This window comes from Hemibagrus wyckioides, linkage group LG24 (assembly GCF_019097595.1).
Source record: "Hemibagrus wyckioides isolate EC202008001 linkage group LG24, SWU_Hwy_1.0, whole genome shotgun sequence".
Classification (NCBI taxonomy): Eukaryota; Metazoa; Chordata; class Actinopteri; order Siluriformes; family Bagridae; genus Hemibagrus; species Hemibagrus wyckioides.
The window spans coordinates 5259466-5283902 of NC_080733.1; the positions used below are offsets into that span (position 1 = coordinate 5259466).

The 24437-nt window shown below is 37.9% G+C and overlaps 2 protein-coding genes across 3 annotated transcripts; both read left to right on the forward strand.

Annotated features, from left to right (window-relative positions):
- The first annotated feature begins 515 nt into the window (after window positions 1-515).
- shmt1 (serine hydroxymethyltransferase 1 (soluble)) lies at window positions 516-9449 on the forward strand. The gene is made up of 12 exons (XM_058378421.1): window positions 516-827; window positions 2168-2260; window positions 2354-2499; window positions 2604-2719; window positions 2797-2957; window positions 3041-3122; window positions 4423-4635; window positions 4734-4850; window positions 6649-6771; window positions 8567-8683; window positions 8914-9024; window positions 9115-9449. Exons 2-12 carry the CDS (start codon window positions 2171-2173, stop codon window positions 9285-9287), a joined length of 1449 nt encoding a protein of 482 aa, XP_058234404.1. The 5' UTR covers window positions 516-827; window positions 2168-2170; the 3' UTR covers window positions 9288-9449.
- A 4824-nt stretch (window positions 9450-14273) lies between these two features.
- LOC131345528 (serine hydroxymethyltransferase, cytosolic-like) lies at window positions 14274-24357 on the forward strand. Of its 2 annotated transcripts, XM_058378458.1 has the most exons (13): window positions 14274-14416; window positions 14519-14603; window positions 18407-18509; window positions 18936-19069; window positions 19157-19278; window positions 19357-19517; window positions 20042-20123; window positions 20310-20522; window positions 20605-20721; window positions 20954-21076; window positions 23479-23595; window positions 23810-23917; window positions 23996-24357. In XM_058378458.1, coding segments are annotated over exons 1-13 (1539 nt in total). In that variant the 5' UTR covers window positions 14274-14415; the 3' UTR covers window positions 24169-24357. The 2 variants fall into 2 exon arrangements, with proteins under 2 accessions (XP_058234441.1, XP_058234439.1); XM_058378456.1 differs by lacking the exon at window positions 14519-14603 and having other exon boundaries at window positions 14276-14416.
- Window positions 24358-24437: the final 80 nt, after the last annotated feature.

Below are 24437 nucleotides of genomic sequence, written 5' to 3' on the forward strand. Positions count from 1 at the left end.
TATTATATAAAGCCTTTAAACATATAGATAAAATGATTCAGAGAAAGAAAAGAGAGCTTCTTCATTTAACGTCCGTGTCATCCAGCCGGAACTATATGTAAGTAGCACATCTGAGTACGGACCACAGAGAGATTTTTATTTTACTCGACTGATTAACGCCTTATGAAGGGGAAAATTCATTAGAAAAGTTGAAAAGGTGTTAACTTTATACACAATGAATGCAGATGTCATCCAGCGCTAAGTGTTTCGGATTAAAATAAATCTCTTCGTGGTCCGTTTGATATTGTGTCCGTTCTCGTTGTGCTGCCTACATATAGTTCCGGCTGGAACTGACTTGGAGTTAAAGTTAATAGACTTTGCCACAACACCCTTCATTCTCCAGTGCATGTTACAGCTCATTTCGAGTATTTCACCTCTATTTTTCTGTAGATTTGGAGAACACTTGTTGTTGTTGTTTTGTTTGTTTTAAATAGCACATTTGAGCGGGAATTGGTGTCACTGGATGCTGCTGGAAATAGATAAAAGATAAAGAATTATTACACTTCACGAGTAGATCACATCGTGCGTTTTCAGAACTGAATTTACGAAACTAAAGTCGAGTCTGATGTAATAAGAAGTTGGATAAATCCTAGATTTAATGATTGACAGGTTCACTCCGCCCCTCAGTCGAGGTGCTCGCGCGCCGCGTGCACTGACATTAAAGCAGAGCCTTATCTAGTGAGAAGAGACACTTTCTCTCCAAAACTTTCCTGGACTTTGAATCCTGACTTCATTGCGTCAAAAGCACACATAATCCCTGCGACTGCTGTCCTCTTTGAGTGGTAAAGGTAAGGTGTTTCATTGATTGTTGTAATATTGCTTATTAAAATGTTTAAATTCGGTCTAATTTTCATAAACAAATAGCACACATTATGCATGCAACTCTCTCGGAAACTAATGCTCTAAACTGGGTTAAATCCAGGTGATTAATGTTCGCAAAGTTACCGTAGGGTAGCCTAGCTCACCGAGTTGCATTAGAGTTAGTTAGATTTATCAACACGTGGTGAATAAAACAGTGAATTAATAAAGATATATATATTTTTTGCTCGAGTTCACCGACCATATAGCTGTTCATTGCCTCTGTGGTTGAATGATTGCTCTGAGGTTGTTCACAGCACGCCTGCTGCAGTTGCATCATCATCATCATCTAACCCAGAAACGAGGCCATGTCTGATCTCATATCTACTTAAATCCAAGTCTGTTTTCTGACTGATTTATTAAACCAAACAGTCTGAGCCTCCAGAAAGCACTGCGTCGTCTATCACTAAGAGAAGAAGAAACTCCCTCTGCTAATGGTTAATCATAAAAGAAATTCAGCTCAACAAACTATTCAGACAAGAAGTTCCTTTGCAGCATATGTGCAAAAGTTTGTGCACCCCGACCCTATATGTGCCGTAAAGTTTGAAGTTGTTTTAAAAGTCTTTGCATGCTGTATCTTTACTATTTCCCTTCTCTGGAGCTAAACAACTTCTAGGCATTTTTATTACGATGTAAAGTCCACGTGTGTGTCTTTAGAAAACATGCCCAGATCCTTTAACAGAACAACTTACAGCCAGTGTGTGTTTGTAAATCTGTGATTGTTAGCTACTTAATGAGTCCATGGGGGCGTGGTTAAACATTAGAGTCCCCGCTCTATGTAAATCACATGGGTGTTTTCTCGTGCTGGCAAATCACATGAAGGTTATTTGCCTCCTAGGGTATGTGCTATGGCCAAATGTTTGTGGACCCTTGATTATCACACCCATATTTGTTCCCCATGACAATGCCCCTGTACACAAAGCACAGAGCTCCATGAAGACATGGTTTGAGAAGGTTGGAGTGGAAGATTTGGAGTGTCCTGCACTGAGCCCTGACTCTGACTCAACCCCACTGAACACCACATCTGAAGAGAAGAACTAAGATTATAATGACAGTAAAGGGGATCAGTCTGTAATGATTTGTTCAACAACACACGTGGGTGTGAAAGTCAGGTGTCCGCATATTTTTGGCCATATAGTTAAGGTGCAGAACTTCAGTCACCGCAAATCTTGGAAAATTCAGATGATCTAACAGTTGAACTCTGGTAGACGATGAAAACTTTGAGAATTTATTGTATTTTGTAATTTTAATATTATGTATTTATTTAAAGAACATGGCACAGAACGGTTGTTCCATTGACAAGGGTACGTGGGAGACTCACAACAGGATGCTGCAGGAACCACTGAGCACCAACGACCCTGAGGTATGTTCCTGTGTAAGTGTAGTGTTTTTTAATACTTTGCGTTAAGCATAAGTGTTAAACGAAATTTTGTGTCCGCTTCAAACATGTCTAAAGGTATTCGAGATCATTAAGAAGGAGAAGAGGAGACAGACGAACGGTTTAGAGCTCATCGCATCTGAGAACTTCACAAGCCGCGCTGTTTTGGAAGCTCTGGGCTCGTGTATGAACAACAAATATTCAGAAGGATATCCTGGCCAGAGGTAAATCTGCTATATTTAAAGGTCTGATGTAAAGATGTGACGTATTTACCGTATATTGTATGTTGGAATTCTAAACACCTTCTCTTGGCAAAAATTCACTTTAGATACTATGGTGGCACGGAACACGTGGATGAACTGGAGCGTCTCTGTCAGCAAAGAGCGTTGAAGGTTTATGGCCTTGACCCGGAGAAATGGGGTGTAAATGTGCAGCCTTATTCTGGTATGTTTGAGTATTTCATGTTTTGAACTCTTGATCTGCTGAGTATCAAATGTTTCTCATGGACATGTTGTGTTCAGGGTCACCTGCCAACTTTGCGGTGTACACAGCAGTAGTGGAGCCTCATGGCAGGATCATGGGTCTGGATCTCCCTGATGGTGGCCACTTGACCCATGGGTTTATGACGGACAAGAAAAAAATTTCCGCCACCTCCATTTTCTTTGAGTCTATGCCGTACAAGGTATCTATTCATTTATAAGGCTTAATATTGCTTAACCTTCATCATTATTAGCAGGATAATTTACGTTACTTTTTTATTTTTAGGTCAACCAAGAGACCGGTTACATTGATTACGACCGACTAGAGGAAAATGCTCGCCTCTTCCACCCAAAACTGATCATTGCAGGTTTGTTATTGCAGCAACATTATAAACAGGATGATTTGGGAAAGAAAACAATGGCAGAAAGAAGAAAACTATGACTGAAAGAAGTCCTTACTGATGACCTGCTTTGAAAAATCAAATTTGATGCATTTTAAATACACTGATGCAGTACATTTCTGATAAAGCAAAAATAATCATTGCCTAAATGTGTGCTTTAGATTTCCTTTTTTAAATTCAATAAATTGTTAAATAGACACATAATTGAAACTCAGTAAGGACACAGTGTATGAGCGATCTATTCAGACTCTTCACAGCATGAAATGAAACAAAAGCTGTGCATCAGAATGTAACTAAATTGCTCACAGCTATGCTTTCACTGAGGTGGCTCACGAGAGAGCCATGGCTGAAGCACTGGGCTTTTTGCACACAGCTCTCAGTTGCTCTACATGTGTTTTTGAATCATGGGCTCTCTAAAACTTATCATTTTCTCTGATCATTCATTTATTCTGGATTGGATCAATGAGGAAATGTTGGATAAATGCAGAAAAGTGTGTGTGTGTGCACCTTATCTCTATATTATATTTATTAGTGATGAGATCTTCGGATCTTTGAATCAACTTTCAGCAAAACAAATAAATCTTTTTTTCGAGTCAAATATATCGATCCAGGAAGTGGTCACTTGATGGACGGACGAACGAACGACTCGGGCCTGAAGATTCAGGAGATGAACTATTCACTTCTGTTTCCGTCACAGACTGCATAGCCAAAGCCGATGAGGCTGTCACGTGATAAACGAACAACTCTGGAGATAAACTAATCAAGTTTCCCGTACAGAACCTATAGGATGTTGCGCATGCGTGGTCAATTCAAAATGACCAAATTGGTCATGAATGACAAATCGCTAATATTTATATTAACACCAATGTTTTGTATTGATAGTTGTTGTATCTGGCACACTGTAATGTTTCCTTAATCACTCCTTGGCCATCACTTGGCCAATATTTTTATAATTTTAATTTTATAAGCTGAAGTTCCAGCTCCTGCTTGCTGCTGAATGTAAAAAAACACTGCATAGTTTCTCCTGATTTAAGATAAAGAGCTAGCTGTTAGGGATATGATTTAAGCTTAAAGGTTTATTACACCTCATGTAATATAAGCAATGTTTTATGATGACCTTTTATTATGCCAAAAGTTGATTCAGTTGTTTACATTCACAGTTTAGAGCTGTGTACTTCTGAACTTTGTATAAAACAAAGCTAAATAGTTCTGAAGTACATCATTGCTGCACAAGTAACTGAACAACTTCTGTGTCTTATTCTCATAGGTACCAGTTGCTACTCGCGTAACCTCGATTACGGTCGGCTGCGTAAGATCGCAGATGAGAACGGAGCCTACCTGCTGGCTGACATGGCACACATTAGTGGACTGGTTGCAGCCGGAGTGGTTCCATCCCCCTTCGATCACTGTGACATTGTTTCTACAACTACCCATAAGACCCTGAGGGGCTGCAGAGCAGGAATCATCTTTTACAGGAAAGGTTGGTTCTTTGGGAAAGTGGAAAAAGATTTCACAGTAAAGTATGTTTGTTCTGTCTGTGTGTGTAAGATCTCTGTGTGTGAACATGTTACTTATTAGGTGTGCGCAGTGTGGATGCCAAAACAGGGAAGGAAACTCTTTACAACCTGGAGAGTTTGATCAATCAGGCTGTGTTTCCTGGGCTCCAGGGTGGACCTCATAACCACGCTATTGCAGGTAACTAATTTAGTATCTCCAAACTTAGTTTATTTATATTCTGATTCACAGCTCAAACTAAAACTCTGACAAGCAATGTAAAGGTATTCCATTTTGCCTTGTTTGATGGATTTTTAGTATAGAAAAGTTTCTAAATATATAATGTTGGAGAGGACACATTGTATTCCAGGATTGTCCCGCCTTGTCCTCAAAGGTTTTCATTACACTCAAAGAGGAGCCTTGGCATAGTTTTCTTATTAAATTTAGAGAACTAAACAACTCACATTGTCCTGTTAGTTTAATAGTTTTTAACAAGTGTTTTAATTAGTAACACCAAAACAAAAAAAAATCATTTCAGAAACAACACGCTGCCAGTTCTTTATCCAGTGTCCACTTTTATACATAATGTACAACCAGCAGGTGAGATGATGTCAGGCACTAGCATTAAGGTGTGTATTATTGTAAAGAATGCTTAAATTCAACACTACGTCTATAATAGTAAATGTCTTGGTTCAGTAATCTTTCAAAACTAGCTTTCCCTAAAACCTTGTTAAATTAAATTGTGGGGTGGGATGCATGTAAAGATTGCTCTCCTATTCTACAGAAAGACACAAAAACATCAGAATCAAACAATAGTAAACTTATACACTGACCGGGCATAAGATTATGACCACCTCTTGGTCCCCCGTTTTCTGCCGAAACAGCCCTGACCCATCCTGCACTGTATATTCTGACACCCTCCTATCAGAACCAGCATTAACTTCTTCAGCAATTTGAGCAACAGTAGCTCGTCTGTTGGATCTGATCACACGGGCCAGCCTTCACTCTCTACGTGCATCAGTGAGCCTTGGCCGCCCATGACCCTGTCCCTGGTTCACCACTGTTCCTTCCTTGGACCACTTTTGATAGATACTGACCACTGCAGCCCGGGAACACCCCAGAAGAGCTGCAGTTTTGGAGATGCTCTGATGGTCTAGCCATCACAATTTGGTCCTTGTCAAACTCACTCAAATCCTTACGCTTGTCCATTTTTCCTGCTTCTAACACATCAACTTTGCGAACAAAATGTTCACTTGCTGCCTAATATATCCCACCCACTAACAGGTGCCATGATGAGGAGATCATCAGTGTTCTTCACTTCACCTGGCAGTAGTCATAATGATCAGTGTATGATGGATCAAATCAAACCAAATATCCATATAGACTGGAATATACTGTAGGTCTCTATGTACTCTCCTTTTTTTTTTATAACCTGTGCCCTTTTTTTTGCCATTTTTTTGTGTTTGGTAAACTGTCTTATCTCGTTATCTCACAGATGTGATCTTTATAGAAAGCTACGTAAAAATAGTTCTTTTTTTTTTTTTGCCAGAAATCATGCCCAGCCATATCAGACAGGTTTTTCCCCCAGACAGTCACACACACATTTACCATTAATATAAACATAACCATATCACCAAGGAGATAAAAAATAGGGGTGAGTAAATAGGGGTGGCTTCTTCTCAACACTGTATCCAGCTATATAAGGGAGTCTTTTAGATAATTTTGGCTCAGGTTTCAGACTGCTCCTGTGTGATACTGTAGCTATTCACATATACAGTACATTACCGTGTCACTGATGGAAGGAAGTGTGTGTTCAAACACAGCTGTATGAGGAACACCAAGCATTTTCTGAGGGGGTAAATCACTTGTTAACAGTTTAAGAAATCAGTAAATAAATACAAATGCTTCTGATTTTCTGTTTAAAATGCTATGTTTGAAGAGTGTAGTAAAAGTGTACTCTCTTTTCATAACGTTTTATTTTGTGTGATTTGATGAATAGGCGTGGCTGTAGCATTGAAGCAGGCGCTGACTCCAGAGTTCAAGGTCTACCAGTTACAAGTGCTGGCAAACTGCAAGGCTTTGGCAGCGGCTCTGATGGAAAAGGGCTACAAAATCGTCACTGGTAAGCTTGATGTTTATCATTTACCTGCAGTAGCAGGCTGTCTTCTATTTGCAGAGATGAGACGGATATTGCGGAAGAGCTGATTAAATTTCACTGCACTCGGTATTGCGCCACGATTCGTTTTCACTAAATAAATAAAAAATTAGTTGGTTGTATTTTTTTTTTTTTTCCCATACTTGACATTATACAGGCTACAAATCCATACTTTTGTTGACTCCTTTGCAGTTGACGACATAAATAACGAAACTGGTGCAGGGAATGTGCAAAATAATTCTTCTGTACGTCTTATCACACTTTAATATTGAATTTATGTTTGTAAACCTGCTCATGTGGACAACTTGGGAAGCTCAGCTAAAATATTTGATTCTGAAGCCGAGATCATACATCACTCACAGAAAGCTCATGAGTCCTCCTTTATAACTCAATGAGCTAGTGAGGATGAAGGATGTGATGCCTACGGCAGGACTGATAACAGCCTAAGAGTTAAACTGCCAGCTCTGTAGATTTTGGATCTAAACTAGTGGAATGGAGATCAACAGATGGAGCTGTGGGAGGATTTCATTACTAGATGCAAAATGCGAGTGAGAGTGAGGGTGATAATGTTCCAGTAAAGCACAAAAAAATGTTTTCCTAGTATTTATCTAACTATAGAATAGGCCTCAACTAACGTCATTTTATTTTCATACTACTGAAGTTTTTCAGAGCAGTGTATGCTGGTCATTTTTTTTCTATACAATGGTTTAACTGCCAACAAAACACTTGTATAATCAATGGCAAAGATTTTTTTTTTTAAATATCAGCGGTCACAATAAAAAAACATTTAGTAGAAAGCACTCATGTAAAGTGTTTAATGACATTTGTATAATGTTATAATACAAAAATATGCCTTGTCTCACAAGAGAATCTGGCTTGTAAATATCTTCACAAAAGCCTGTTTCACTAATGGGAGTAAATTCATAGTATGTCTACACCGATCAGGCATAAAAATATGACCACTGACAGGTGAAGTGAATAACACTGATGATCTCCTCATCATGGCACCTGTTGGTTGGTCGTATCACCTTTAAACATTTGTAGATGATTGATCTGTATGTTCATACTATAAAACAGCAGGAAGAATCAAAATGAACACTGATCAGGCATAACATTATGACCAGGTGAAGTGACTGACACTGGTTATCTCCTCATCATGGCACCTGTTAGTGGGTGGGATATATTAGGCAGCAAGTGAACATTTTGTCCTCAAAGTTGATGTGTTAGAAGCAGGAAAAATTGGCAAGCGTAAGGATTTGAGCGAGTTTGACAAGGGCCAAATTGTGATGGCTAGACGACTGGATCAGGGCATCTCCAAAACTGCAGCTCTTGTGGGGTGTTCCCGGTCTGCAGTGGTCAGTATCTATCAAAAGGATCCTTTAAGTCCTGTAAGTGGGCCCCACTTTGCAACTTACAGGACTTAAATGATCTGCTGCTAAAATCTTGGTGCCAGATACCACAGCACACCTTCAGCGATCTAGTGGAGTCCATGCCTCGATGGGTCAGGGCTGTTTTGGTAGCAAAAGGGGGACCAACACAATATTAGGCAGGTGATCATAATGTTATGCCTGATTGGTGTAGACCAGCCTTTGTCTTTGTTTGATTGTTTCACACATTAAGTGAACCAAAGAATCACCTGTTGTCTTATTAGACTTTTCTCAGCAGAATTTATAATAAAATTGAAATTGATCTTCCTCGGGACAGGCGAGATATGCGTTGCAAAGTTCGCCAACTTATGTTATTTATCTGCATCTGATTTCAGGTGGTTCTGATACTCATCTAATCTTGGTTGACCTCCGTCCAAACGGAACTGACGGTGGAAGGGCAGAGAAAGTGCTGGAGGCATGCGCTATTGCTTGTAACAAGAATACCTGCCCAGGTGACACCAGGTTTTTATTTTTGTACATCAGAGTGATTGTGTTTTTCATAAATCAAGTCTCCTCTTGTTATGGAGCACTGTGTTTTATAGAAATAATAAATTGTGTTTATTGCAATACTAATACACAGCAAGTGATGTTATGCATAAATCTTATACATGCATGTGCACACTATAAAAAGCAGACCCTATTTATGTAAATTTGTGTACTTGTTTTTGTTTGTTTATGGCAGGTGATAAGAGCGCCCTGCGCCCAAGCGGTCTCCGTTTAGGCTCTCCTGCTCTCACGTCGCGAGGGCTCGTGGAGGAGGATTTCCGCTTGGTTGCAGAATATATTCACAAATGTGAGTTAATTATATTTGACAGCATAATACTATTTAGAAAGGTACATATTGGCATTTTTAACACTATTGTAATTTGTCTCTCGGTTTTAGGCATTCAGTTAACTGTTGAGATCCAGACAAGCATGAACCCCAAAGCCACTTTGAAGGAGTTCAAGGAAAAATTAGCTCAGGATGAGAACTACCAAAAGAGAATGAAGGAAATCCGTGAAGAAGTTGAGGCTTTCGCCGAAAAATTCCCCATGCCTGGACTGCCTGAGCTATGAGTCTAATCCTCATTCGCTGTTCTTGTTTCTGAGCTTTAACTGCATTATCCTATCAAGTCGCACATTGTACAGTGTGAATAGATCTGCTTAGGCATTTGACCAAAACAAACACAGTGAATTGTATATGGTTTGGGTGGAAAATAAAAGCAAATGTAACAGCAATTTTTCGTACAGTGTTTTATGTAAGATATAGTTATGTCTCCTTAATGCCTCTTCTTTATTCCAATTATTTTCTTTCTTCTTTCTCAGTAGTTTACCTTCTGTAACCGTTTTTTCCCCCATGATATTTACATGCTTGTATTAAAAGTACTGCCTGTTTTACATGTATATATTAAGACATCAGGGAGTCCAAAGATGTTAGTATTTTCTGTCTTTCTGATATAAAGCTTGAAGGACTCTCGTGAAAATCTGTTCCTGAGCTTAGATGCTCTGGATCGGTTCAATTTAAATCTCCTGCTAGATAGTAAGAGTTGAAAGTAGTGCTGGCTCTAATAATGTCCTGAAGTTTTGTCAGAATACATTAGGCTATTCCTTCTGCTTGTTAAGGGGAGAAGCCAAACTAAAGAGTATAACTGAATGATCAGAATTTCTTCATCATGTAGGTTGTGTCATCCCAGTTATTCTGGGAAAATATCCAAGGGTGAAAAGTAAACAAGTCTGGATCTAATCCTGGCCAAACAAAGCCAGTCCATCCTTTATGATGCATGCGTTTTATTTTTGGGCTAGGAAATGTCACTTTTATTCTTAAAGCTAAAACAATTTCATGCACAGAGCAGTTTAGTAGAAAATAAAAATAAAAGTGACAAACTTTATCAATGTAAAACAATAAGTTTAGAACAATAATGCTTAAACATAACCTGAAACTAATAATTCATGCAATGATCTTTAGTAACTTCTTTACCCATTGGAGGGCACCATATACACACATTCACATACACTCTCAGCATGTTTTCTTTTTTGGGGAACGTTGGGTAACAACTGATGAACCCAGAGGAGGAAGCTCACATCACACAGCTCAGGATCTTTGGGATGTGAGGTGGAAAGTTCATCTGCTATGTCACCTTTATATATACTGTACAGTATATATGAATTATTTATGAATTTTTCTGTGTGCTGTTCCTTTCAAAAGGCCAATTCGCGTGCTTTTTTCCCCTGGTCTCTGACCACATAAAGGACCACTTATCATGATAATGGTATCTTTCTGCTTTCTGTACTGTCTATTCGCTTGTGAATTTGAAACCTCGTAGCTCCATGATGGTGTGTGGTTTGTTTAAGGAGTTTCTTGCTAAATAACTATAAGAAACCAGCGAACAGGTTAACCTGAATTCTCTGTTACCTGACCGTTAAAGCATGAACTTTCAATACCTGAATTTTAAATGTGAAGGTGGATCCACTACATATAAATATCTGCGGTTTGCAGTAAAAATCTATGGTGTAATTTCATTTATTTTTCTCTACAGTTCTGGTGAATTAGAATTAACTTCACATGACACAGTCAAGCAAAAGCTAAAACAACAACATTATATGTTTAGATAATAATACCCTGATAAAACCATCATCTCTGGAATTATTCGATTCAATTCAATTTATTTCTACAGCGCTTTTCACTGTGGACAGAAAAAAAAATATATATGAAGTTTAACATTAAGTTACTATTTATCCCTAATGAGCAAGCCTGAGGTGACGGTGGTGAGGAAAAACTACCTGAGATGATATGAGGAAGAAACCTTGAGAGGAACCAGGCTCAGAAGGGAACCTCATCCTCAATTGGGTGACACTGGACAGTATTTAATATAAATGTTGATAATGTCCTTAAATATTCCTGGCTCACTTTCTGAATTTTGGCCTGTCCAGTATTAGTGCCACAATTCTATGTCGTGACTTTAAAAATCTAATAACATTAACTGATGACAAATGTAATATTTTGAATATACTCAAAAGGAATATTATAATTTCATCAATGGAGAACAGTTTGAAATAAATTTTCAAATATTATAAAGTCAGATCTCATTAAATAAATTAGTTTGCTGTTTTAAGCCTTAACAGAGTGGTTGATGTAGAGTTTAGCATGTATTCCTCACATCTCCAGGTTTGGGGGTTTGATTCCCTCCTCCAACCCGTATGTGTGGAGTTTGCATGTTCTCCCTGTGCTTTGGGGGCTTTCTCTGGGTTACAGTTTTCTTCAATTCAATTCAATTTAATTCAATTTATTTTGTATAGCACCTTTTACAATGAACATTGTCTCAAAGCAGCTTTACAAAAGAAGAAAACAGAGAAAGGGGAGGGGAAAATGAAAAATAATAATAAAAATAAAAAATAACTAATTAACTAGAAATAAGAATAAATTATTAAATTCTATAATTAGACTATTTTATCCCTAATGAGCAAGCCTGTGGCAACGGTGGCAAGGAAAAACTCCCTGGGATGGAAAGGAAGAAACTTTGAGAGGAACCAGGCTCAGAAGGGAACCCATCCTCATTTGGGTGACACTAAACAGAAAATAATGTAACTGTAGCTGATTAATGTCCTTTCTACAACAGCAATCAATGACCCATGAGGAACTATTAGGTCACTGTAGTTTCTGAGGTCATTATAAACACTTCACCAGTCCAAAGGTATGCAGTGTGTGTGATTTTGCCCTGACGGTTTGGTGCCACATCCAAGGAGTCCTCTGGTGAAGACTCCAGGTTGCCTTTGACACTGTTTAAGATAAGCACTACATAAAAACGATGGATGAATCAAGAGGTTTGATTGTGTTGTAAAATATGCGTTTCACAAAGCTTACGATTCTAAACTGTATTTAGTGTCTATAGGCTTGCTAAAGAGACACAAATCCTGAACGCTGCTTATAGAAATATTGTAGTTACAGATCCTGAAATTACACCTTCACTTTAGTCAACTCCTTGAACTTTAGTACTTTATATGCTATGAAAACTCAATAGGTCAGGATTGCCTATTTTCATTTGTCTAACTGGATTTGGATTGATTTGGTTGTTCTGTTGCCATGGAAATTTGTCTTGGGCCTTGACCACAGCTGCTCCATTGTCTAAGCATTAGCCTGTCAGTTTGTTTTCTTCTAGTTCTGCCTCTAAACAGAATGATGCCACTCTGGAGACAGCTAGCAAAGGGACAGCTACAGTAACACTTCACAATAAAGTTTAGATTAATGAAGCAGGATGGTGCTTTATGCAGTGATAGTTTATAAAGGGACTGTTTCAAAAGCTATCCTGTTTCAAAAGCTATCCAGTTTCAGAAAGGAAATGATTATAATCACGTTCTCTGGTGCCACGAAGATGACGATGAGTTTCCTTTTGAGTCTGGTTCCTCTTATGTTTCTTTCTCTTATCATACTCTTACTCATCACCTCTGACTTGCTCATTAGGGATAAATTTAAAGTTTTATACTCTTGTAAAGTGGCTTTGCGACAATGTTTGTTGTTAAAAACATTTATATATGCAAATCAAATGTGTGAATTAAAGTGAATTAATTTTAAGCATGTCAAGCAAGCAATGTTAACCAAGCAAGTATAAACAAATTGTTAACTTTATTTATTTATTTATTTATTTTTATTCTTTATTTTACCAGGAAAAGGACACTGAGATTAAAAATCTCTTTTGCAAGAGCATCTTGACCAAAATAGGCAGCCATACATACAAAGAAGCACACAAACAATATAATAAAATGTATAATGGGAAAAGGATCAATATCTGTACATCTACAGCCAGATGCTTCTGTCACCAAGCCACAGAAAATCATTTCAAAAGCATCCAAAGAGATCAGCTACTTAAGTTGCAGCAGCTCATTTTGCAAATTATTCCAGGCAACAGGAACAGCAAATATAAATGCCTATTTATCCCAATTCAACTTTAATTTGTTTGACTGAATGATTTCTAATCTGTGACTGGACTGGGGACGGCAGGAAAAGGGGCATGGTGTGGTCAGTTGGGTAGAAGATAATGAATAAAGTGTGGGATGAAGCTACAGGTGGAAGAAAGAATGAATAAAGGGAGAAAGAATGAGGTTGTATGGGTAAAAATAAACAGATGAGGACGGAAAGAATGGAGAGTGAAAATGATTCAAGAGAAACGCAGGTGAGGAAGGATTTAAGGAAGTATTTCGAGAAGATTACTCATGATTCAAGTGTTTTCCAAGTTCCTGCTCTCTTACAGCTGAAATATTACATACCAACTTCTCTAAAATGGCTTCCACATTCGCTCAATATGTCAAAAGTAGACTGTAGATAGTAAAAGTAGATCTGTTTTGGAACAATGGCCCAACTTTTTCCATCTTACATTTTTTCCACATAAAAATTCATAAAATCCAATCACAGTTAGATGTGTCAGTAAACATTCTATAAAAAAAAAAGATGCATAATGTTGTTCTGTTTTCTGGAAGCAAGTGGATCAATCATTTAAAAGCTATTGAATATTTTTTCAAAACAAAAATTCGGTAATAATCTGTAACAAATACAGTTCTTGCTATTCTACAGAACATATTAATATATTAGTAGATGCATAATATTGTATTGTGTAAAGTTGTTTCACAACAATATTCTTAACCATTTAGAAGCTATGCAAATCAATGTCAAATAGAAGTAAATAAAAAAAATAAAATAAAGTAATATTCTACTACTACTACTACTAATATAACAATAAAAATTGAGTAACAGTTCAGTGTCTCAAAGTAAAGAGTGCAGTGTATTTGCAAATAAAAGTGCATAACAGATAGCTAGCTTGCTAGAAAAATAGACAGACAGGCAGACAAATAGATAGAAAGTTCTAAAGTATGTATAAAGAGCATAAACATCCTGCAGGAAATCTTGCTGAAAAGATATCAAGGTTCAATGTTTCTTTATTGTCAATACCACCATATGTGCAGACATAATAGGAGCTATTACATACAATAATATTTTTTTTTCTTTTCTTTACAAGGATAAGGCAATGTGCTGTATGTTTATGATGTGCCCAAGTTAAATACATGCTCAAGCCAGCATAAACATTATTTAATCATCTGGCTCTCATGCTCATGATTTTCGGTTCACACCAGGCAGTGAATCAAAGAAGACAAGAAGAAGCACATCTGAGGACATTCTATCAGCAACAGGAAGCATATATCAGCGATTTTAAAAAGTGAGTCGTAGCTTAAAAAAATAAACATTTATCATTCTTCAACCAAATCTATTATAACGAGAGTGTGTGTGTGTGTGTGTGTGTGTGTGTGTGTTTGTACAGTGAGCGCATTTATAACAAACAAGTTAAACAGGATTTTGAGTTACCTGAAGGGATATCCACATGATATGCCATTACACCGTGCCCTGTGAGTATGTGAGGGTTTATATATAACTATTTATTTCTATTTAATTTAAACCTTTTCCAAGACATGAAAAATTATAAAAAACCTTTTATATCCCCCTTGGAGTGTAAAAATGTAGCTAAAGAAATCTAATAAACGAAGAGACTATATTTTATTTCCTTTCTACGGAAGCACAGAGAAGCCAAGTGATATTATTTTTGGTTTTGGTTTCTCGTGATCTCGAGACAACAAAAGTTGTTTTCTCGTGATCTCGACTTAATTTTCTCGTGATCTCGACTTAATTTTCTCGTGATCTCGACTTAATTTTCTCGTGATCTCGAGATAACGGGGTTGTTTTCTCGTGATCCCGACTTAAGTTTCCCGCGATCTCGAGATAACGGGGTTGTTTTCTCGGGATCTCGACTTTAATTTTCTCGCGATCTCGAGATAACAAAAGTTGTTTTCTCGTGAACACGACTTAATCAGAACCGCGGTGAAGTTAGTTTGAGGTTCAGACATTAGACAGACATTCGGAAGCGCTAGTTTAGGGACCGTCGACAAATTTCTGCACAACTGAAATGTGGTACTTGTTACTTCACTGACTACGTTCCCCAGTTATTCTAATTTCTTCTTAAACATACATATGGCACGCGGCATTGTAAACAGCATTTGTTTATTTATGAATAAAAATTGAATTAATTGATAGTATTAATTATGTATCATGTGGATTAATTTGCTATTATTAATTTATTTTTTAATTAAAAAAAAACTATTTCTTCAACAGCTTCTAGGTCATGTGGCCCTGTGACCCAAATCTAGTACCAAAATGATCTACTTGAACACCTCCACAGGGTACACCTCTTTTGTATCCCCCAAAATCTCTTTTTTTTATTTTTATTTAAAAAAAACACAATTCCTTCAATAGCTTCTAGGTCATGTGACCCTGTGACCCCAAACTAGTACTAAAATAATCTACTTGGAAACCTCCACAGGGTACACCTCTTCTTATCCCAAAAAATCTCTTCTTTTATTTTTATTTTTATTAAAAAAAACAAACAAACAAAAAAACACTATTTCTTCAATAGCATGATACATACTTCACATGATACATAATTAATACTATCAATTAATTCAAATTTTATTTATAAATAAACAATGCTGTTTGCAATGCCAAGTGCCATATGTATATTTAAGATGAAATTAGAATAACTGGGGAACGTAGTCAGTTAAGTAACAAGTACCACATTTCAGTTGTACAGAAATTTGTCGATGGTCCCTAGAAAATCGAGATCGCGAGAAAACAACTTTGTTATCTCGAGATCGCGAGAAAATTAAGTCGTGATCACGAGAAAACAACTTTGTTATGTCGAGATCATGAGAAAATTAAGTCGTGATCACGAGAAAACAAAAGCAAAAATAATAATACCACATGGCCTCTCTGGACTTCCGTACCCCCTTTGCTCTAACTGTAAATAAATTATTTATCTAAGACTAAATATTTTAGATTTATTTCAGATTAGAGCGAATGAAATGTAACCAGGCTAACCTGCTGTAGATACAGGTGTGAGCGCGTGAATAAAGAGTTCTCCATTACTGAGAATAATTACCTCTGATTAACCACAGCGTCTGGTGAGAAAGTCACAGTCCTGATCAAATTATTTTAGCAATCGGACCATATGATGTCTTGATTGTGTCTACCTGAAGAAATTGACCCTAGTGGGGAATCTAAAAATGTGCTGGGTTGATAGAATTTTATTTTATGCTACTCCACCACACTACCTTCAAATAAAAAAAAAAACCTACACTAAATGCTGCTTAATTTCTAGACTTAATACTACACGCATCTAACATCTAACTTATTGGTGGTCATTGCCATTGAATTTAATTTTATTTGTACAGTGATTTTTAAGAGCAGATGTTGTGCTTCAAGCTGATGCGAATGGTTAGATTCATAAACATTCATGGAAGCATTTACACAAGAAATGTGTTGTTTGGAAGTTTCCTACTCATCCTCCTAATTGAGCCTGTAAATCTATGCTCTAAATAATGTCTCTTTTATGATAATGTGCTTTTATAAATGACTATAAATATAAATTATGACATGGTTACAAAAGATTACTGAAGGTATTGTAACAAACAGTGGCAGGCCATGCATTTCATACCTAGGCCTTCACTGGTGTTCTTCTTGAATTAATCCACTTCTATACCATCATTATGACACCACCATGGGCGTCGCTAGGCCATTTTTAGCGGGGCTTTAGCCCCCTCTAACATTTCTACTCAGCCCTCCTAAAATTCTGCGATTCTCCATAAACTGTACACAAATTGGTGGGCCTCAGTCCCCTTTAAATTTCATATGAAAACGGCGGCAGACTTTCAGCCCTTCTTCAATCCGTAGACCCTGGCATCGCAGAGCGAGGATCAGAGGACAAGTGTGTGTGTGTGTGTGATCAGGAAGACTTGTATTTGGCTTGTTCAGTACTCAAATGTTATACACATCTATGCAAATACAGTGGAATGCTGCAATAAGTTTACCATCCTACCATCCTTTATTTTATTTTATTTTATTTTATTTTATTTTATTTTATTTTATTTTATTTTATTTTATTTTATTTTATTTTTACTATTACACCCTCATTGGGGGCTGAGCCCACCTTAAATGAAAATTCTAGAATCTCCCCTGGACGCCACGGCAGTAGATACTAATCAACCGTTAAATAACAAAGTAAAAAGAAATTAGTCTACAGTATTTCACACCTCACAAGGAATAGTTAATTTCATTACGGTTACTTTTCACAAAAAAGACATTCTTGATGACGTATGCAGCAAACTGCAATCTCCGGAGGACGCAGCATTCGAAATGAGACGCAGTGAATATAGAAACAATGTATATGTGCGGTTCGCTGCCTCTGACTACTCCAATTATCCAATCAAAGGACGGGAAATTGCTGACGTAATCGTATGCCTGCTAGATGGCCCCAGTGACACCAACTCGAAATCTGATTGGTTAAGGTAACAATTTCTCGATTGCCACTTATTTTAAGCTACAGGTGCCTCCACTATTGATTCTGAAGGCCTTAAGGCAGATTTCTTTCACCCTGGCAACACATGATGTCATCCACTGGCTGAAATATGATTGGATAAATACTCTTATCATAAATATACACTACCGGAAGCAGCGCAACCGAGAGAAAAGCTATGAAATGTAGAGAATAGACTATTGGGAATAATTTAATACACATTTATGGAAAAATATATTAAATATATTAAAATGCAAGTCTGTGATTCAGATCACTGCTGTTTAGGCCAGCAGAGAAGGCCTTGCTGGCCCTGACGGCCCACCACTGTTAACAAACTCCTTAGACACATTATTTCCATCCATCCATTTTCTATACTCGCTTTATCCCTAATCAGGGTCACAGGAATCTGCTGAAGCCTATCCCAGGACACATTGGGTGAAAGGCAGGGGTACACCCTGGACAGGTCACCAGTCCATCACAGGGCCACACATATAGACAGACAACCACACACACACTCCTATGGGCAATTTAGAATTACCAATCAACCTAATGTACATGTTTTTGGACTGTGGGAGGAAACCAGAGTACCCACAGTAAACCCACACGGGCACAGGGAGAACATGCCCCCGCCTGTTCAAACCCGGGATTCGGACCCAGGACCTTCTTGCTGTGGGGCAACAGTGCTAACCACTAAGCCATCGTACTGCCAACACTTTATTTATTACTGGTTCATTTTAAATGTGTAAATTTTAAACCTACAGAAATAAATGACTTCGTTTCTACTTTGTGCTATTTTCTATCGAACAGCAAGAAGACAGAAATTACTAATGTTAATTATTACATAAGCAAGAGTACACGAGAGTCACATGACTGTATGATGCAGGAGTCTCTCAGCACTAATGATCCAGAGGTGAGTAACTTAGTTACCATTATACAGAAAATATAGCAAATTGCAGCAAATTTGATGGTAATGATTACATTATGTGCATCATTGTGCAATTCCTTTTCACTCCTATTAACCTCTAGGGATGATCAGAATCACCTGAATATCTCCTTGGATGTGTGTGCATGTATTCTTGAGACCTTCCAAGTTACATAGCACAATATAGTGCGTTAGATGCGATGAATGAGCCTGTTCCAGCTTGACAAGAAAGTTTCATGACTGTATGATTCCCATATTAATTTATTAAACCAACCCTTTAGGAAGGTTTCAACATGGGTGCACATGCTGACAAAGAGGTATCCAGGTGATTCATGTTGTACCTGGCTTTTCATACTACAGTTACATAGATAAGTAACATTTTCAACATTATAACAAATAAAAACCTGTCAATAGGTATTTAACATCATTCAGAAGGAGAAGAGGAGACAGACATACAGTTTATCACTTACTGCATCTGAGAACTTTACCAGTCGTGCTGTTTCAGAGGTCCTGAGCTCGTGCCTAACCAACAAATTTGCTCAACGAAGGTGACTACATTTTTTCATTTTCATTTATCATTCGTTTATTTTACATCCTATATGTTACTTTTAATAATAATACTTTTGCATTAATAGTCTTCGATACTCTGGCAACGCAGACAGTGTGGATGAACTGGAGCGTCTTTGTCAGAAAAGAGCACTGGAGGTTTATGGACTTGATCCAGAAAAATGGGGTGTTAATGTACAGCCTTATTCTGGTAGGTTTGTGTATGTGGTGTTTTGAGAGGGTTAGTCTTAAAACACCAAGGTTACTCATAAACTCCTGGTCTTTTCAGGATCACTTGCCAACTTTGCCGTGTATATATCTGTAGTGGAGCCTCATGGGAGGATCATGGGGCTTGATCCCGGTGATGGTGGCCACTGGAGCCATGGATTTATATTGGACAAGGAGAAATTCTCTGTCGCCTCCCTTTTCTTTGAATCAGAGTCTTACAAGGTATTGTTTATTTGGTGTTCACTAATGTGTAAGGCATAATTATCCTGAGTCTATCTGGACAGATCTCTAGATCGTCTCTGTATGCTGTAGCTTTATAATTTCCCTTCTCTGAAACTCAAACCTTGATCCAGCATCACAATAAACCTGTACACAAAGCACAGAGCTCCATGGAGACATGGTGTGTTAAGGTTGGAGTGGAAGAACTGGAGTGTCCTGCACTGAGCCCTGACTCTGACTCAACCCCACTGAACACCTTCAGGATGAACTGGAACACCGACTGAACCCCAGACCTCCTCACTCAGTATCTGATCTCACTAATGCTCTTGTAGCTGAACGATCACTAATCCCCACAGTCACGCTCTAATATCTAGTAGAAGGCTTAACAGAAGACTAAGGGCAAAGAGTGACTAAGTCTAAATAGGATGTTCAATAAGCACATATGGGTGTGATTAGTCAGGTAGCCATATTGCATATTTTTTATATTGTTTTGTATCATTGATATTGCAGCTTTTACCTATTTCTAGGTCAACCAAGAGACTGGTTACATTGATTACAACCAACTAGAGGAAAGTGCTCGTTTATTCAAGCCAAAACTAATCATTGCAGGTTAGTCTTATTGCTGAAATATTATACCAAGGAAAATCACAGCAAATCACTTAGACACACAATTCTGTCTGTTTTCAAGGACATATCAGTTCAGATGTTTTCAGCCTTCTTGGGGGAAGTGGAATTCTTCTATTTTTTTCTATGAATAATTTTTGCATTTATTTCTACCTTATCTTATTCTCATAGGTCCCAGCTCCTACTCACGTAACCTGGATTACGGTCGTCTGCGGAAGGTCGCAGATGAGAACGGAGCTTTCCTGCTGGGTGACATGGCACACATCAGTGGACTGGTTGCTGCTGGATTAGTTCCATCCCCCTTTGATTACTGCGATATTGTTTCCACCTCCACTTATAAGACCCTGAGAGCCTGCAAAGCTGGAGCCATATTTTACCGGAAAGGTTGTTTCTTCGGGACTAAGCATATGGTCTGATTTGATCTGCTTTATTTCCTGTGATATCAGCTAACACATCTACCTATTAGGTGTGCGCAGTGTGGATGAAAAAACAGGAAAGGAAACTCTTTACAACCTGGAGAGATCGATCTGTGAAGCTGTGTTGCACAGACTGCAGGGAGGATGTCACTTCCATTCCATTGCAGGTGACTAGTTATGAATTTTTATTCTGTATAATCATTACAGGTTTTCTTGGTGTTTTAAGTGATAATATTATGATTAGCATTTAAATCCATATTTACTTGTGGCTATGAGAAATAGTTCTCTTGCATATCCTCCTGCTAAAATATTATCAAGCACTTTCAGTGTTCCAAATAAACAAATAAAACAGAAATATTTTGTTGGATTGCATATTATTCTTGGGTTTTTTTTGCGTAGGAGTGGCTATAGCACTGAAGCAGGCACTGACTCCAGAATTCAAGGCCTACCAGCTACAAGTTCTGGCAAATTGCAGAAGTTTAGCCTCTTCTTTAATAGAAAAGGGCTACAAAATTGTTACAGGTGAGTTTTATGTTAATTATTTCCAGCAGAAACATATTTTATTAGTTTGTGTGTGCTTTGAATTTGTACTGAACTAAGGGCATGAAGCCGTTATTATTGCCACACTTACATTACAGTACATTTTCTCCACATATCCCAGCTGAGGAAGTTGGGGTCAGAGCTCAGGGGCAGCTATGATACAGCCCCCCTGGAGCAGGAAGGGTTAAGGGCCTTGCTCAATTGCCCAACAGTGGAGCTTGGTGGTGCTGGGGCTTGAACCCTGATCCTCAACCCAGAGCCTTAACCACTTGAGCTACCACTGCCCCTCAAATGTACAAATGTACTGTTGTACATTTAGCAACAAAATGTTAGAAAGTTATATAATGCTATAGTAACGTGAATGTTGATCAGATTGGCTGATCTTTCAAACAAGCTCTCAAGATTGTCGACAACAGTTATAGTATAAGAATATTTAATAATATTATTCAATACCCCAGCAGTGACATTAGAGGAAAATTCAGTCACCAAACATGTTGCAGCCAAAGGTGTGATCTATGAGAAGAGGTCAGCCAGTGAGAAAAGAGGCTTCCTGTTTCATTGTTAAAGGCAGAGAAAGACAGCTGGAATGAATCAAAGTTGGAACATAGTCATGTAACAGTAAATGATGTGTACATGTACAGAATGTATGAGGAAAATGGTGAAATAGTAGTGAGGAAGATTTGCTAACCATCATCACCTGAGATCACTCTGAGCCAGGAAGCTATGAACGCTTTTCACAAATTTTCTACAGAGACAGAGCAGTGCTGAAAATATTTCTGCACTTGTTTTTGTCTTAAATACCAGAGTGATGCGGCATTATGAAAACCTGAAGGACGAGTTGCTGTTAGACTGACTGTACTGATGAATGTAGACAATGCTGTCTGTGAAGCAAAGATGATTTCCTTTTATATTAAAGCATAATACTGCAGGGTTCTACAAGAGCATTTTGCCGTGTGTGATCATAAGGGGTGTACTGAGACGTTCCTAGGTCATAATACTTACAGGACATTTGGCTTAATATTAATTACTACACAGGAGATGTGAAGTGGGTCTTCAACAGCATTGGGTCTTCTGCTGATTCGAGTAATAAGACATGGGGAAGTGAGGAAGGAGAAACTCAGAGAAAATCATTGACCCTGAGTGCTGCTTATAAGGATTATACAAGTAATAATGTGTGAGTTGTGGCATGTAATACTGATAAAAATGATGTAACCTCTTCATCACTGATCTTGTTATATATTAATAAGTTATTATTATGCAAATTGTCTGGTTAATATGTAAACTGAGTGATTGATTCAGAAAGTTGGATGATTTATGGATTTGCTTCTCTGGCCACGAGAAAAGAAAAGCCTGTACCGGTCTTTTGTCTCTCATTTTTTAACGTTTATTCAAGATTATCACAACTTTATTCTCTTCTATTCTTTATTCTTAACGTTAAACAGACTGCTGTTATAGTTTTATTTTCATGTCTCTACTACTTATAACTTCTATAAATCTTTATAGGTATAATATAGGGATAAACTGTGAAAGATAAATAGTGTCTGTTATACAGTTTTGTCTGCTACAGATTTACATATGCAAATGTGTTCATGGTAGTGACATCACAACCTGCTTTGTTTCTGGACAGACCAAGAAGAGATTTTTGTCAACTTTAACAATGATCACAGAGTATCTAAAATGATTTTATTTACATTATTTATTGCTTTCCATGATATACACCGATCAGGCATAACATTACGAGCACTGACAGTAGTAAATTAACACTGATTATTACTGAAGTGAATAACACTGATGATCTCCTCATCATGGCACCTGTTAGTGGGTGGGATATATCAGGCAGCAAGTGAACATTTTGTCCTCAAAGTTGATGTGTTAGAAGCAGGAAAAATGGGCAAGCGTAAGGATTTTGATGAAGGGCTAAATTTTGATAGCTAGACCACTGGATCAGAGCATCTCCAAAACTGCAGCTCTTGTGGGATATTCCCGGTCTGCAGTGGTCAGTATCTATCAAAAGTGGTCCAAGGTAGGAACAGTGGTGAACCGGTGACAGGGTCATGGGCGGCCAAGGCTCACTGATGCACGTAAGGAGCGAAGGCTGGACTGCGTGGTCCGATCCAACAGGCGAGCTACTGTTGCTCAAATTGCTGAAGAAGTTAATGCTGGTTCTGATAGAAAGGTGTCAGAATACACAGTGCAGGACGGGTCAGGGCTGTTTTGGCAGAAAAAAGGTACCAACACAAATTTAGGCAGGTGGTCATAATGTTATGCCTGGTCATAGTATGCTGAGTATTTTCTCAGAATATTTTAGAAATTGAGAAGAACTCACATTGTCTCATTTATTTATCTAACTTAACTGTATTAGTCTTATCTGCATCTGCATTCAGGGGGTACGGATAATCATCTTTTCTTGCTCGACCTTCGTCCGAACGGAATTGATGGATTAAGGGTAGAGAAGGTGCTACAGGACTGCGCCATTATCTGTAACAGCAGCCCTTGCCCAGGTGCCACTTTATAACCATCTCTAATGCATTCAGTTGTTTGAAAAGTTAGCAAATTTGCAGGCATTAGATTGCACTGCACCTGAATAACACATCCTGCAGTCCATCATAGACATCACAGGCTATTGCTTTTTGGCAGATTTACATAAAAAATTACATGTAAATTTTTAATAAGTTGATTTTCTTTACATATGTATATACATGATCTTTACTGCAGGGGATAGTGTACTGCATCCCTTTGGCCTCCGATTAGGGACACCTGCGCTCACATCACGAGGGCTAGTAGAGGAAGATTTTTGCCTAGTGGCAGAATTACTGCACAGAGGTGAGTGAACTGTGTTTTGAAATATAAAACTGTTTACATGCACAAGCATTACTGTTATATTTATCTGTGTGTTATTAGGCATTCAGTTGGCTGTGGAGATCCAGACCAACATGAACCCCAAATCTACTTTCAAGGAGTTCAAGGAAACTCTGGCTCAGGATGAGAACTATCAAAAAAGAGTCAAAGAAATCCAAGATGTGGTTGAGGCTTTCGCTGGAAAATTCCCCATCCCTGGATTGCCTGAGCTATGAGCCTAAACCTCATTCTCTGTTCCTGTCTATATCTATAAAACTTACCTTAAACTTTAACTGTGATGTAAATGTGAGGAAAAAACATGTTATAGTGTCATTTTATCAGTTTATAATGATGTGTTATGATACAGACAAAGTTTTGCATTATCTATGATTCAGAAATAAAAATAAAAGTCATATTTTCATTCACATTGTGTTCACAGTATTCAGACAATATCAAATCTTCAACCTGGTATCATGAACTGAATCGACTCCTAACAGAAATATGT

Bases quoted from the DNA above. Each gene is read 5' to 3' on its own strand.
- shmt1 (XM_058378421.1), top strand. From the start codon at position 2,171: ATGGCACAGAACGGTTGTTCCATTGACAAGGGTACGTGGGAGACTCAC. The intron at 2,958-3,040 runs GTATCTATTCAT...TTTTATTTTTAG, and splicing joins TTGAGTCTATGCCGTACAAG to GTCAACCAAGAGACCGGTTA. The intron at 6,772-8,566 runs GTAAGCTTGATG...ATCTGATTTCAG, and splicing joins GGGCTACAAAATCGTCACTG to GTGGTTCTGATACTCATCTA.
- LOC131345528 (XM_058378456.1), top strand. From the start codon at position 14,307: ATGCTCATGATTTTCGGTTCACACCAGGCAGTGAATCAAAGAAGACAA. The intron at 20,523-20,604 runs GTTGTTTCTTCG...TCTACCTATTAG, and splicing joins AGCCATATTTTACCGGAAAG to GTGTGCGCAGTGTGGATGAA. The intron at 23,918-23,995 runs GTGAGTGAACTG...GTGTGTTATTAG, and splicing joins GGCAGAATTACTGCACAGAG to GCATTCAGTTGGCTGTGGAG.